Genomic DNA, 15,805 nt, shown 5'->3' with positions numbered 1-15,805 from the left:
AATGACAGGAAGAGAGGGGCAAATGAAGAGACGCTACTGGGAAGACGAGTTCTTCATTTCCTGTGTGTGATACAAAGCACAGAGTCAATCTTACACCCTGCACAATTCTGCCTGCTGATACAAGAGATGTAGGGCGGAATTAGCAGAAGCGCAGACATCAGTGTTTGAAAAAACACATTTTCACATCATATGTACTAGAATTTGCATGCGTAACAAACTGAAAACTGTTGTTGAATACAGCACATGAAGCACATTTATTCATTATTTCTTCACATTATACCCTTAATTTTGCACATATGTGTTTTCAATTAGCTTGAAAGGAGTACGGTTGGGAGCTTCTGAGTTATTTTGGTTCATCAAGACAGAGAGCAGACAAATAAAAGATGTGTAATCTGATGCGTTGCTGTCTCATTGAAAGCTATCAATGGCTTTGAATAGGTTTCTTCTGCAGGCCCGGCTGAATGAATTACACTAGTCTGTTAGTATTCTACCGAAGCCGTACAAAAGGTCAATGTCAAATGCACCTCATTTAAAAGTCAATAGCGACCATGCACATCATCTCCTGGGAATTCAGGCCGGGAACTCTCCAGACGGCATTGTGTATCATTCAGTTAGTAGAGGGCAACCAGCGAGCTTTTTTTAAATCTTGACCTTCCAATAAAATATGCTCCCTTTCCAAAATTACATGGCCTAAAATGGAGACATAAGCTCCCAACAAATCATGGACAGATTGAACCATCTCAAGCGAGAGGTCCAACAGTGTCTGGACAATATCAGCTGCTTTAAACATGACGCTTGTGATCTTGGTTTACATTTTTTTCAATCTCTAGGAAAAAATAAAAAATAAAATACATGCCGAAGGATCAGTGCTGACATAAACAAATATCAAACAAATAAAAAATGCAAATGTACTAAAAGCTTAAAATGTATTTAAAAAAATGGATATGACTAAAAATACATTGTTATGCAAAACTTTGCATAATAATACTATTGCCAGAAATAATACTATTTGCATTCCTTTAGGCATCACACTGACAGCAGCAGGGCCACACCAGCTAAAATCCACTTAGCAGGAGGCTGTCTGTTTCGGAGGTAAAGCGTCCAAACATATGTAGATCCGCGATGTTTAGTGCGGTACACCGGACACTCGTAAGTGTTTTTGAGTTCCTGCTCTTCCGCCGGTACGGCTCGTACATATAGCACCGGCATGGGAGGGGTCAGATCTCTCAAAACCGCCTCTGCGATGACTCCCGACTGTGTGTCCCAACGTGCTCCTGAAGCGACATGGAGCATGTTATGTGTTGAGTCGAACTGCTGATTGCAACAGTTTTGAATGTTGTAATTCAGCAAAGTGAATATTGTGTATTGATTCTACCTTCTATGAAGAGGCCATGGATATAGGCCCCCTCCCGTGGTGGATGCCCAAAATCATCTTTCGTCTTCTTTGTCACATCAGCGGTTAACGTCATTTTATCCAGGGGCCACTGATTCTTACGGGCAATGCTCTGCAGAATGGCTGTCAAAAGTCAGGTGTCAATTAACACAATTTCTGAAGAGCACTTTATCTACTACTACTACTTTATAATCTGCCTCATTGTTTTTGAGAGCTCACCAGTGAGGAAAGACTGCGGGTTGAACATGCCCGAGAGCCAAACAACTGCAGGTAGAACAAAGTCCTGTGTCCAGCCGTCTAAGTCACGGCAGCTACACTTAATATCACTGAACCTAAAACACAAATCAAGTTACAATGTGACATGCACCGAGTTAAACTTAAATTTGTTTCTTTTAATTATTTAACCAGTCCACTGTTAAAAGCAACACTAAGGAATTTGAGTTTACGTTGATTATGGCGACACCGTATGGACAAAAGCGGTATTGTGATGTCTGAAGGAAAACCACATTTCCCATGCGGACAAGCGCATTGTGTCGTTTTTTTAGCTCACGCCAGCGAGTCAAAGCCGGTCCAGTGTTGATCCTTGACTGTCTTTCTATCCGAGTAGCTTCCCTTTTTCTTTTTTGTCTCCTCAACAAAACTTTTCAGTTGTTTTGCAGCTTCTGCCAGAAAAGCAGTAATTGTGCGTTGACATTCAAGTGACGTATGCCATAAAGCATTCAGTCCATTTTTAGGTTTTTGTGTGGCAGTGTTCCTACAATCCTCCTAAAAGTTGCTTAGTGCCAGTAAAAATTATAGACGCCCTCACGCCATGGCAAAGGCCACGGTACTAGTTTTAAGTCAATGTTTCATCAGAAGAGTTATGAAGATATTTTATTAAGGTTGAAAAGTTATTTAGTGTTACTTTAAAAGTTAGCAGTGACAAATGACAACTTATGGAGAATGTTGTTCTGTTTACCAATGTGTAAGTGTTTTGGTGGAGGCGTAAGCCAATCTGGCCCAGGAATCAGGTACATCTTCATTGAACAAGGCCAACTGCAGAGTCTCCATACTGGAAGAGATGGTGAGCTCTCCCTGTAAGCACGTCCAATCCTAATAAATTATGCAGCACAAACAGTAATTCTCATGACCAAACCGAAACCTTCAACACACTACCTTCAAGCCAAGATCTAGTTCATCAAGGGACTTCCTAATTTCCCCCAGTAAGAGATTCATGCGTTCACACTCCTGCAAACAGACTGAAACGTACGGGCTTCGCTCTGTTGCTTTAACCAACAACTCTGCCATGTTATACTGCTCAGGAAGTTTGTCGAGAAGGTCTTCAATCATAGATTTAACCTGACAAAAACATGGGCCTGTGGTGAGCATTTTTGGTGATTCATACAAGTGAGCAAGTTCTATAAAAGGTGACAGGGGGTGGCCACACCTTCTCCTCCATGCTCGATACTGCCCCCTCCCCTCTGGAGGAATCTTGCGGCTGCAGCTCCAACAGAGTCTTTAAGAGGTTGTCCGAGGTGAGAGTGAGGCACTCGAGCTCTGCATTTGAATGCAGGCCGTACAAACAGGGGCTCTCAGGTGGAAGATGCTCATCAATATAAGCGTGGTACCCGCTGTGGTCCATGAATGGAGGGGCCATAAAGCCAGGACACAGATAGAGCTCCCCTTCAAACTGGCAAGTAAAAAGCAGATTAAAAAAATACAATTACTTGTGCACAGAAGTTAGTAGGACAGCAAGACATAAACACAATATTGGTCTTTTTTTCTTTCTTTTTTGCGGATGTTATGAAGCACTTTGTGAGAGTTAAGACAATAAAATTGCAGTTAAGCTTTGCATTCCAAGAGGGCACCCTTTCTTTAAGAGTTAACACATACTAGCTGAAAAAGCAACATCTTTCACAAGTGTTATATAATGTGGATGTAAATGCAGAATAAATGACAGACTCACCATTTTGGGATGCATCAACTCTTTCAGATAGGCCTTACACAGCCTTCTGTCCCAGTTATTAGTAATGTGTCCGCCATACATGATCTCCCCGAAGAGATAGCACAGATCCTCCCATGGCACCTGCATGAACTTAAGCCACAAAAAAGACGTATACATATGAGTTATTCTTTGATTCTTCAAGGAAGAACAAGATGATCTGCCCATAATAACTGCACGAAAATACAAGAAAGTGCTTCTTGAAACACACTGATCTGACGTGTGACAAGTTTTCCCCTTAGCAGGCGATGATGAGAACCTGTGAGAGGTTAAAGAGGGAGAAGATAACCTGCGATTCATAACAAATTACAAAAGCTGGAGGTTCACAATCATTTGTACCTGTATTGTTTTGCAAATTGCTTCCTTCGTCAGCTCTAATTGCAGTGATCACTTATGTAGCGTTGCGAACTGTCACATCGGCTGCATGTAATTACATTTAGGACGACGCTTCATTGCTCTCCTAATGAATTCTCTGTATACGCACATACAGGTTACTGTTTGGTTAACATAATGAAGGACATTTGTTTTTTGGAGGGCAGAACACCTTGGAGACGTGATTGGTTCTGACCGGGGTAATAGAAGCTCTAAGAGGAACACATTAGCAGCGGCGAGTACTGCAGAGAATGGATTTTTTTGTCGTCTTGAAATAAAGCTAAATTATAGGTTGCATGTTTATAGCAAGCATAAATGCGGAATAATGGGATCAACAGCATCCATCATAAGAGTGAAAACATTTCACTAATTAATTTGAATTACTGACTTTTTTTTTAAACTACAGTATTTTGGTAATTACTAGAACTAATGATCCAGCAAATTGTGAAAAATATTCAAAACAATGACGAAACATTAATGAAATTACCTTAGTGTTGGACTCTAAGTAGTTGAACAAAACATTAGCTGAGATGGTGAGGTCTCCGGTGCTAAAGGGATACTTGTGGTTCCACCCTTGAGGGCCAAACCTCCGGCGCTCCGTGACACAAGCGTGAAAGAAACAGAGGGAGAACAACATGGAGTTGAATTCCTTTTCTCGTGAGCACATGTCCAGAGTGTCCTAAAAAAACATACACATATGAAAAACTCACACTGTCGCAACCAAACTGATTTTCAGCACAAAAAATAATGCATTTCTTCAAACTAAACATACTTGACTGAAGTTGTTGAGGGCGGCATGTAGACTGGGATTCATACCAGTGGGCGGCTCGTTGGTGATTTTGATTGCATTCTCGAGAATGCCTCTGGGGATTACGTGGTGCTCAGGGCAGGGTGCTGGCTCCCCAGTGATGAACACTCTGTAGCTGGGGTGACAATCCACAGCCTCTGTCTCCAGTAGAGCTTCGAGAGTAGGGAGCCAACGCGCTACCAGGTGAACATTCTAAGGAGCCAAATTACACATTAAATAATAAAGCATTATGTTTGTGAAAAGATCATTCTAAAAATGTCTTCCTTCATCCCTCAGGGACTGGCTTGGCTGCCAGCTTCTACTATCAAAGGAGGCTATTACAGGGCTGATCTAGCCAATTATGCTTTTTATTGAACCAAATTGAGTCTATTCCCCACTCCGGGGGAGATAATATCATTAGTTGCAAGGGCTAAAAGAACAGCTTGGCGCAACTACAATAGCCAGTTAGTGAATAGGAAATATTCTTACCTGCAGAATGACCCAATGTCCAAGTTTAGAAGAATTTCTGAGCATCCTTTCAGCTACGTCTTCCTGTCCCTGTCCCAGTGAAACATTGTGCAAATTGCCTAACTCGATTGACAATCCCAGCATTAATCCTACACAAACAAAATTATTTAGAATATAGTCACAGAGCAAGAAATTGCGGATTTTGGACCTGGTGTGTTATACCTAGTTTCTCTACATCTTTGAGTGGGTTGACACCAGGTGAGAGGATGAAAAATACAGGTGTTGAGGGGCCGCTACTTTCATACAATTTGTCAAATTCCAACCTTGCAGTTTCAACATATTTTGCTCCCATGCAGTCCCCCACAAAATTCCTGCCACGAAAGTAAAAATTATTGTCATACACTAATTACAACCATGAACACACATGGTCTTGTATTCACCTTAGCGTGTACATCACCCTATCGGGGCGCAGAGCTCTCAGGATGATAAGCTTCTGAATACAACTCTTATTTTTCCAGTCCTGTGGAAGTCTTTCCTTTTCAGGACAACTTGATTCAACGATCTTCCTCCAGCGCTTATGTGAACTTTCAATGTCTCGGTCCAGTCCGTTAAACTCCTCCATTGAGGAAATGGTCTAAAGTCACATGATACATTGTCAACTCTCTTGACATAATGAAGATTCATATTGAACATTGACAGCTTTAATGATATCTCTTTCACATCTGATGACAACAGTGATTCTTAAACTGGTGTTAGGTGAGTCAGTCTCAGGTGTTCAGCGGAGGCCAAAACACACCTGACTCAGCCATCGTTGGCAGCAGGTGATCACGCTACATTGCTTAGCCTATCTGTGCTGCAGGGAACTTGGTGCGCTCAGTACTCGAGTTATGACTGTTGTGATGGTATGTCGTGTGATTTCCTTATTACTGTAATCTTTTAATACTAACTATGTGAAACAAAAAAAAGAAATTGTCGAAAAATACAGTATGTGTAATATGAATTCACATGTATAACAGAACGTTCCACAGGGCTCAATTCTGGGGCCTCTGCTCTTTTCATTGTATCTGGTGCCCCTGGGTTCCATCTTAAGAAAACAGCGGTGATTGTTTTTAAGTGCTCTATAAATATACTGTAGAGTTGAGTTGAGTGATAAGCTGCATGGAGATGGGGAGATGCCACGGACTTCCGATTTTCGTGTTTCACACATCAGCGCCAATTACAGCCACTACTGGCCGCGTTCCAACACTCGCACGCCCACCTCTGCCCCTCCCAACCGCGCATACCCGCCGATGGGCGTAAGCGCGCTGAATGTCTCAGCTTTCTGAAATGCTTTGGACAACTGAGACAGACGCACTAAACACTCGCACCCATCGACGGGAACGCGCAACCGAGGGGCACAGGTGGAAGCGCTAGTACTGGACCGTGGCCCACATGTCGAAAACCGGAAACGGAAACAAAGCTGATGTGTGGCATATACCCCATACAAGAACACAACGCTTTCTGAATTCAAGGTGAAGAGAGACAGATTTAATGAAAAGGCTACTCTCCCCGTTGATTTTGTTCACCAGTAAACTCTACACTTATGTCTTGAATTTGAACAAAAAACACATTTTATTTTCTTTAAAGAAGGGTTCTGTGAATGTGCACAAGAAACTGGTGGGGCTCAGTACTTCCAACAAGGTTAAGAACCACTGGATTACATTGTCCATATGAAGTACCTTAATGGCTCCCCAGGCCTCTGGTGACAGGAAGGACACAGCGCTAACTTTGCTAGCTTCCACCGGGAAACGCAGAAGAAAGTCGAACTCCTGTGCATCAATCAGGTTCTGCTTGAGCTGAATCTGGAAGGAAGAGTATTTCATAATGATGTATTTCTGTCATATCAATCAATTTCAAAGCAAATCAAAGTTTCAAAACAACTCCTTAACAAAAGGACACTACTGCTATATCCGGTGTAAAATAGTGACGTGAAGGACAGCCTTCACAACTACACAGTTTCTTTGATGGGAAAAAGTAGCCGCAATGACAGATAATTCCATTATGCCACCAGAACCAACCCCCTTGTCAGAACCGACTGTCTGAACAGCAGCTGGTGAGCGAGGGGTGAGAGGTAATCAATAGCAGCGTATAGTCCTGCTGACTGCTTTTAATTGAAGTTAATGTGAGGGCAGAAATATCTTTTGATTGATCAGGGTGACAGGACGCTCCACCTCCAAGGCGGCCCAAAGTCCCTCACCTGGAAGGCAGCGTGTGACAAGAAGGTTAACTTGTCTCTCTCAAACAGGCCCAGGCTGGTGTACAGGAATACAGAATAGGTAATGGCCTCGGTGAGTGCAGCCACTCTGCTGCTCACATCCTCCTCACATTCCACACGCTCCATTGCTTTGCTAAATACTGAGATAAAGCTCTGCAAAACAGCAAATAGAACAGCATGTTTAAAAAAAGACATTTAAATGGAAGGAGTGCACATTTAATACTCTAAAAGTCATAATCTGACCCCAAATAGAAAAAATAATTAGACAAAATTGGGCATGCACAGAGGATTTTAGGGATAAAAGGCTATAATACCTTGAGAGAAAACTGGTACATGGGGTTAATCTTGTTGAGGTCATTGATGATGAAGAAGAGGAGTGATGCTCTCTCAGCAGCAGGGCGGTATATTTCCCGAGCCTCGTTGATCTTTGTCTCATTCTCTCGGGCCTCCACCACCTGTGTGTTCCAAATGCACAGAATGAGCTATGAGGCTCTCAGTCATGCTCCAAAAGCTGTTCATTACACATATTCCAAACTGCATAGCGTTTACTGCAAGTTCAATAAGAGATGAGTCACAGGTTGCAATAAGACATTGCGAAAAACTTAAATAAGTGCAACACTGAAATGTGATGCGTCGTACTTTGTCTTGAATGTGGGCAGCTGTGGTCTTGGTGATTTCAAGTTGCTCCACCAGAGATATATCCCCCAGGAAATTACCACAGGCTGTAGAGAGGCGACTCAGCAGATCATCCTCCAAACTTTTAAGCTCAATCTTAAAGTGGTTCTGCTGCCTGGTCAGCTCCATCTTTGACAGAGTGCACAAACCAGTTATTCCTTTCTGATATCCTGGAATTAACTCTCATATGTAAATTGACTAAATAACTACGGGGTTTGACCTTCAGATCTTCAAGGTCAGGCCTTTCCCGGGATACTACTTGTCCCAGCAGCTGCTCCTCCAGACCAGCCGGAGTCACAGTGAAGTTGATGAGGGTTGTTTGAGCCTGGAGCTCAGGAGGAAAATGGGGATTGGCCAGTTTGGTGTGCAGAATAAGACGGAAGTTACTATTGTATTCACACTCCTTGCCACAAATCTGAATGTACCTGGAAGATGAAAGAAAACTATTAGCCAGAAGTCCAACTTGGATAGTGAATATACTAACACTTAACTATACCACTTTAGGGATAATGTCAAAAACATCTAAATGACAAGACTTGGGTTGGGATTACCAAAATCATTATGTTAAAAAAAAAAAAGAGACATTATTTTATGGTCTGAAGAATTTGTGCCAAATATAGTAGCAGCCAGATATTCACAGATTTACATATTTACAAATGTGGCTCAACTTTGCATCCATATGCCCACTTTTCAGCCACATACTCGATCAGACTAAATCAATAATGTCTCTCTGTTGGTTACAGCCAAGTAGTGCACTGCACTCCATTTTTCATTGATTGTTTAAATAATTGATAAATCAATTTTCTATTCTACACAAGCACCGGAAGTTTTTTTTTTTAGCAATCAACAATTGCCTCTTAAAGCCAGTGAAACTTGAATTATATTAAACCTTACACAATAATTATCTACAATAATATAAAAAAAATACAGAAGTGCTTTTCAAGGGACCAGAACAGAGAAATTCATCAAATTTTGAATATGTTCAAAATTGCTCTGCCACAAGAAAACCCCACCAACTTCAACAACTACCGCCCTATCTCCAACCTTCCCTTCATATCCCAAATCCTTGAAAAATCAGTTGCAGCTCAACTCCATTCCCACTTATCCTCCAATCATCTGTATGAACCGTTCCAGTCCGGTTTCCACCCACTCCATAGCACCGAAACAGCCCTCATCAAAATCACAAATGACCTTCTCATGGCAGATGATTCCGGACTTCTCATCATCCTCATTCTCTTTGACCTGAGTGCGGCCTTCGTTGAACTGGTTTTCATCTTACCTCTCCTGCTGCACTCAGTTCATCCAACTCAAGTCCCTTAAATCTGTCCCCTCCCCTGTTACTTCAGGTGTGCCCCAGGGATCTGTCCTGGGGCCCCTCCTCTTGATCATCTACCTCCTCCCCCTTGGCAATATTTTCCGTAAATTTAACATTCAATTTCATTCTTATGCTGATGATACCCAACTTTATCTCTCCACCAAACCCTCCTCCACTCTAACACCTACCTCCCTTACAGACTGCATCTCTGAAATAAAAACCTGGTTCAGTCAAAATTTCCTGCAATTAAACAGTAACAAAACTGAATTCCTACTCATCTGCACCAAAACCAACCTCTCAAAAACAGCCAGTTTTTCAATCACTATTGACAACGCCTCTATTTCAACCCCTCTCACTACTGCAATTCTCTCTTTTTTGCCTCCCTCACAAATACCTCCATAAACTCCAGTTGGTCCAGAATTCAGCTGCCCGCATCATAACCCGAACTTCCTCCACCCAACACATCACCCCCATCCTCCAACAGCTTCACTGGCTCCCGGGTTCAGACTCACATCCAATTCAATTCCTCCTCTTTGCATTCAAGGTTTTCTGATCTTCTGCAAGTACCAACTCCCACCCGCACTCTCAGATCATCTTCCTCCATTCACCTGTCTCTCCCCGCCGTTCGTCTTACCACCATGGGGAGCAGAGCATTCAGCCGCTGTGCTCCCCGCCTCTGGAACTCACTACCACCTCAACTCAGAAACATAGACTCTTTTACGCAATTTAAATCACAACTCAAAACACACCTGTTTAAAACTGCATAACCAACTTAAATGTCATTCTGCTCTTCTACCGCACTCCATTTTTATTTTTTTCCCCTCTTTTAACTTACTGTACGGTGTCCTTAAGTGCTAAGAAAGGTACCTTTAAATATAATGCATTATTATTATTATTATTATTATTTTAAAATGATTTGAGAGCATAAAGAGTTTGAGAGAGTGTGGCATGTGTCTTTGCAACGTTTTTCAACACTGCCGAAAAGCAACATTCGCTACGTGCGTGCACCCTCATAAGCATGCCCCACTCAGTGACATAGGCTTATGTTTGTTTGTTTTTAATATCCAGGCAAGAAGCCTCTCAGACTTAAATAGAGAGAAAGTTTCAGAGGTTGTGAGCTGCGCCACTGAAGGCTCAGTGCCCAATTGTCGGTGAAGTCGGTGTTTGGGATGGAGAGAAGGCTAGCGCCAGATAGGTGCAGATTCTGTGCAGGCATGTAATGATGTTGGAGGTACTGTAAGTGATGCATGGTGGGTCCAAGGTGTGGAGGGATTTGTACATCAAGGAGAAGTTTGAAGACTATCAGGAGCTTGATGCACAACGGGTGAAACGGCATGAGGGTGATTTTTGAGCAGATGAGCTCTCAGATGAAAGTGGCAGTGGAGTGTTGGCCGCAGAGTTTTGGATCATGTAGTATGGCCAGGACTTTGTTCTATGTATGGGACTCAGTTGCAGTGGTCCAGATGGAACGGAATTAGGGCACCAAAAGTATTTGTGAAAATAAAGTAGAAGACGAAATGGAAGAAGAAGAAGAAAATGTAGTCATGAAAAGTATGTTGTTTGCTGCTGCCGCTAGTTTAGGATTTACTATTTACAGCACCAAAAAGCGCAATAACTGACCAGGATTCTACCATTGGTCACAATACGACGTGGGATTAGTTAAGATAAAGCATTTTAAACTGAAAAGAAAAACTTTTTTGTAGTTAGATGCATTCCTGATGCATTTTTTGACTGGTTACTCCAGAGCAACTTATGCTCTGAAAAATATGGTAAATATAAAATATTGCTTCCTCCACAGCCAATATTTATCTGTCCCTGCATTTCAATTAAATTAGCACAGGCTTGACAAACATGGGGGCTTTTAATTTTTCTCTAATTACCACTTGGATGGCAGGCAAGGCCATGGTGCTACAGCGCAGGTTCCTTGCGTCCTAATCGGGTTCAACTCTTTATCTTCACAAGCAGAATTAATGTACTATTGATAGAACCATTACTCCACCAAATTAAAGTTTGCTGATGGATTGTCTCGTAGTCTTCCGTCAGCCATGAAAGGAATAATTAGTATTCATTACTTCACACTCTACAACATTCCAATTATTAATGAACTTCAGCTGTGAAGCCCCACCAGATCCATCATGGCTGGCCCTGCTGGTTGTATTAATCATCGACAGAAACAAGTGCGCGGGTCATCTACAAGGGATAAACTGATAATCAGATCTAATATGATATACTGTGTTCTCAGGACAGACATGACGTCAGAGGAAGCGCAACGGACATGTAAAAAGAAGCTTCATACTTGTATATTCAGTACATAAGTTTGGTAGGAGTCAGCGTGAAGATGTCACTAAATTTTGGGGTGGATTTTGCGAATAATAAAATCAACTTGTAACGGTGCATATGTTAACACACTTATATTAGGTTGATAACAGTGAGCAGAATCAGCAGACATGGAATTCTGGAATCAAAAAAGGCTTTGAATTCCACAGCAAATTTCATTTATAACCGTAAAGTAGAGACTTCCAGACTTATTAGAACTTAATGGGATAACATCAAAAAAGGGTTATACTAAAAACAAATTTTAAAGCCGGTGAAAGGCATTCCTCGGATCTGTGTAGACAAATGTTTAACATGCAGCAAATCATTATGAAGTTTTTAAAGAGAAATTGAGTTTGCCATCATGATGGAGGGCCACTGCATTGAATGTTTCCTGCTACCTCTCTCCTGAGTCCTAATACATAACCATGAATGTTCTCCATTCTGCTTTTACACTGAGGCTCATCTGTTCAATATTCATCAGGCCTAAAGAATATGAACACACAAATATACATCTATCACCTGTCTTGAGGGATGGATCAATATGTTGCATTCATGGATTCAGAACACGCGCTGCGCATTCATTAATAATCTGAAAAACGGGCAATGATAATGTGTTCCGTCATGTCTTGCTGATGTTCCAGTGCTCAGTGAGATTCAACCATCTGGTAATCTGATCCCAGTGTCTTCTACCACAAAAACATTGCTGTTGCATGTATTTGTGTTCCAATAGGCAAGAAACAAAGAAAAAATGCTGTTGGGGATTAATGATTTGATGTTTGATTAATTTTCGCTGTTGCGGTTTAAAAAAAACTAAAAAACTAACCGTCCCCTTTTGATAGTGTTTTTGCCCAGGAGAGGCTCCAAAACAGGGTCCATTTTTTCTGGCACATTCTCAATTAGAATGGTTTCACCACAGGATAGTGCCTTTTCAATTACATCAAGGTACCTGTGAAAAAACAAAAAAAATGCAGGATTGCAGATTAGCACCCTACTGTATGATAATCTTACCTGTAAAGAGAAAGGTTTTAGTCTAATAAACATAAGACAGCCCCCCCCCCCCCAAAAAAAAACACACACATATTCAGATTTCCATCATAAAGTACATATCACGTCACAGTTCCTTCTCACCCTTTCTGTCCCTGTTGCACCACCCTCAGCTTGGAGCCTTGCTGGCTTCGTATCCACTTGATGCCCTGCCGCTGTGGGTCGACCATGAGTGGCCAGCGCTCACTGGTGGTCAGGATGGCAGCGTTCTCAGTTGACATCCTATCATTTGGCAGACCCTGGTTATGCCAAGCAGCCACAGCGGCATCATCTGTAAGCATGAGGATGGGATCCAGGCTGTCTGTCAGGGGTACAGAGACCTGGAATGGAAGCCAGGGATTGATGTCACTGAGCGCTGGAGGCAGAAACAGGGCTTGTAAAACATGTTTCATTGCTACAGTGTGGCACAGATGAAACTTAACCTTTTGAGATTTGAGGAATGGGATCCATTTTTCAATGAGTTCAGCACGATACTGCATGGTAAAGTAACCCATGTAGGAGACAAATGCTGATGTGATGGCGACATCCCCACACAGGGTTTTCTGTTGCATCTTATACTGAACAAGTGTGTGTGACCAACGTTCCTTCTCTGACTATAAGACACAAAAAGGATCAGTGACATTTAGGATGCACCCATAATAAAAAGAAAAATTTTAATAATCATTTCACCACATGGAGAACACAAATCAAAGAACATCAACGTGCATCCCTTACAACAGAGCTTAAAGTTTGATCTGAAATTCACTCACTCACTTTTATCACATTTATCTAAAGATTCAATACGACGACTGTGACAGCTCTACAGCGATAAATCATGCATGACATTTTCTTACAAGGGGCCGTGGATCTGAAATATGTCACATAATAAATTCTCAGGCAGTTAAAAATCACTATAATTTTACACTAATGTATTATGGATTGCCTGTAATATCACTCAGTCAGGGGTGAGACATTGTTAATTTCCAACAGCTGTTGAGGCTTTGAGGTAAGTTAATGATTAAATATAGATGGCCTGATTTATTAGTCGGAACACTATCGCTTCCAGGTCAATGCCATAAAGACAAAACATTTATCTTGATATGCTTAAAAGCCACGCTGGTCCATGCAAACCACATTCATTTTCTGGGATAAGAAAGTCGAATCTGCAAAATGACCACTTGAATGGACAGCTTTTATTTGGTATTAGCATCTATAACTGTAATACGTATACAGTATACTGTAGCAGAGTTGAGGGTTTAAAGGAGTTAAGTAAAATACTGGAGAAATCATACAGCAATTGGAACATGTGAAAATTCAAATAGTCCATAAATTAAGATTTTTTTCAACTATTTATATGAATTAACAAACCTGGAAAACACTGTATGTACTCTTCCATGTTGTATGTATGAATGCCATGTAAAAATGAACTGAAGCTACCCAACAAGCCATATGTTCAGTGCATACATCTCTGTGGTTGGGGTCACACTACCTGACTCACACTAAAATCTCTCTTTGCTACAAACAACAGCCAGAACAAACTGCCAAAATATAACAACTTCCTTCCTCCTTCCAAGTCCATTTCATTGAGACTATTTCATCCCTAGTAATTCCCCATGCAAACTTCTAAAACCAGCAATGAGACTTGAGAAAATTAATAGCAACAATTACAGTAAGCAGCACCTCTGGCTCTTAGATTCTCTCCCTGATTACCTCTAAGCCCCAGACGAGACGGTTGGCCAGCTCTATGGTCTGGTTGGTGTGGGTTACATCCTGTTGACAACTGATTTTCTCAGCTGTAGCGCTCTCAAACTGAGCGGTAAGATTTTGGAGGTTAGCATCCAAATCCTAGAGAGCAACAAAAAGGGCAAAGAGAGAATATATCATTGATAAAATGACCATCAAACTATGAATCTAAGTTAAAGCTGCCCTTGTAACAATTTGCTCAAAAATATCTTTACAATAGCCTTTTTATTTGACCATTTATGACTGAAACATTTTCTAATTAGTAGATTAACACCTTAGCTGTTCACAATGGGTACTCCTGCAAGCCTCTAGCCAATAGTTTCCAGACTGGATTTGTGTTCGAATTTCCCACTCTCTGTCTGCGGAGGTGACATCATGTGCACATTGTGTACGTGAAGAAGAAAGTGTGCAGTTTCCTATTCAGGGTTAAAGTTGCTGAATGCAGAAAATTTAATTTCGAATTGCTACCGCCACCCGTGGCTGAAAAATGAACCTGCACATTGCACACTCCCTTCTGCACATCTGACATCAGATCCACAGACAGAGTGTGAGAAATTCGAACCCGAATCCAATCTGACAACTATTGGCCAGAGGCTTGTAGGAGTACCTTGTTACATAGAGCAGCTTTAAGTATGAAACTAAAAAGATATTTTTACTCACTTCCAACTTTTTTTGGACAGCCATCAGTTTAGTTGTTGCGGTTTCTAGTTCTGCATTAGCATGGGACAAAGCCTGCCTCTTTGGAATGACCTCACAATAAATCTGTAATGACAATAAGTACCTGTTGTAATTAAATGCTTCATAACAAAAGCAAATTGCATTTTAAAGACAATAAGCTCTGTATCAAACCTCATAGTATCGAACAATGTTAATTGTCCAAGCACAGAGTCCTGCTGCAGCTGTCGATTTGGTCCTCACTTGATCTGGTTGGAAGTCTGGCTTTTTAAGGTAATATTGTTTGACCACATTTAAACAGGACTCTTGGATATGCTCTTTGTCATATGATACCAGGGCCTGCAGAAAATCATCCACCTGATAGAACACACATACGTTAAAATGTTTAAAGACTAAGGACTCAAAGTATCATAAATAAGATTTGAAGTTTGGGCTGCCCATAAAAATATATTTATTCTTTAATTATGTTAGTTAAATTTTTTATTGTTATTGTAATGCACGCACTGTATCAAAATATTTGCATGACAATTTAAACAATAATAATTGGCCTATTCATTATTTCTTATTTTAGCCGGGAAAAAAAGTCAGGCAAAACATTTGGTGATCCCTGTAAATCAATTCAAGTAAATACTATGTCCTGCTGATACAACAAATCTTGAAACGAGTAAATACCCATTCCATTTTAAGAGCTTTAAAATATGTCTATGGTGGGTGTTGAGAGAGTGTCTCCTCCCCTAGTATGTGAGCATATTCATGGAGCCATCCTGCTGTAATGTAAGTATGGGAGAGATGGCGAGCGGGGC

At 41.2% G+C, this 15,805-nt stretch overlaps 1 protein-coding gene across 4 annotated transcripts in view; it reads right to left on the bottom strand.

The window, feature by feature from the left end:
• Window positions 1–37: 37 nt before the first annotated feature.
• Window positions 38–15,805, bottom strand: part of LOC147172093 (dynein axonemal heavy chain 11) — a 41,878-nt gene continuing 26,110 nt past the window's right edge. For 3 of the 4 annotated variants that reach the window (XM_086077457.1, XM_086077458.1, XM_086077459.1), the window contains 23 exons: window positions 15,177–15,359; window positions 14,988–15,089; window positions 14,295–14,429; window positions 13,028–13,198; window positions 12,690–12,925; window positions 12,385–12,507; window positions 8,151–8,355; window positions 7,895–8,059; window positions 7,570–7,710; window positions 7,238–7,408; window positions 6,720–6,842; window positions 5,442–5,635; window positions 5,224–5,372; window positions 5,023–5,150; window positions 4,519–4,746; window positions 4,234–4,425; window positions 3,339–3,467; window positions 2,820–3,062; window positions 2,549–2,731; window positions 2,352–2,467; window positions 1,613–1,725; window positions 1,376–1,516; window positions 38–1,274 (listed from right to left, as the gene is read on the bottom strand). In XM_086077457.1, coding sequence (XP_085933583.1) covers window positions 1,027–1,274; window positions 1,376–1,516; window positions 1,613–1,725; window positions 2,352–2,467; window positions 2,549–2,731; window positions 2,820–3,062; window positions 3,339–3,467; window positions 4,234–4,425; window positions 4,519–4,746; window positions 5,023–5,150; window positions 5,224–5,372; window positions 5,442–5,635; window positions 6,720–6,842; window positions 7,238–7,408; window positions 7,570–7,710; window positions 7,895–8,059; window positions 8,151–8,355; window positions 12,385–12,507; window positions 12,690–12,925; window positions 13,028–13,198; window positions 14,295–14,429; window positions 14,988–15,089; window positions 15,177–15,359 — 3,819 coding nt within the window. In that variant the 3' untranslated portion in view covers window positions 38–1,026. The remainder of the gene's footprint in view (window positions 1,275–1,375; window positions 1,517–1,612; window positions 1,726–2,351; window positions 2,468–2,548; window positions 2,732–2,819; window positions 3,063–3,338; window positions 3,468–4,233; window positions 4,426–4,518; window positions 4,747–5,022; window positions 5,151–5,223; window positions 5,373–5,441; window positions 5,636–6,719; window positions 6,843–7,237; window positions 7,409–7,569; window positions 7,711–7,894; window positions 8,060–8,150; window positions 8,356–12,384; window positions 12,508–12,689; window positions 12,926–13,027; window positions 13,199–14,294; window positions 14,430–14,987; window positions 15,090–15,176; window positions 15,360–15,805) is intronic. The other variant, XR_015095298.1, reaches the window with a different exon arrangement.

This window comes from Leptonotus elevatus, chromosome 6 (genome assembly GCF_054856555.1).
Source record: "Leptonotus elevatus isolate MCC_2025b chromosome 6, RoL_Lele_1.0, whole genome shotgun sequence".
In the NCBI taxonomy this organism is placed as follows: domain Eukaryota; kingdom Metazoa; phylum Chordata; class Actinopteri; order Syngnathiformes; family Syngnathidae; genus Leptonotus; species Leptonotus elevatus.
The sequence above is the reverse complement of the archived record's forward strand: the minus strand, read 5'-3'. Positions and strand labels throughout refer to the sequence as shown.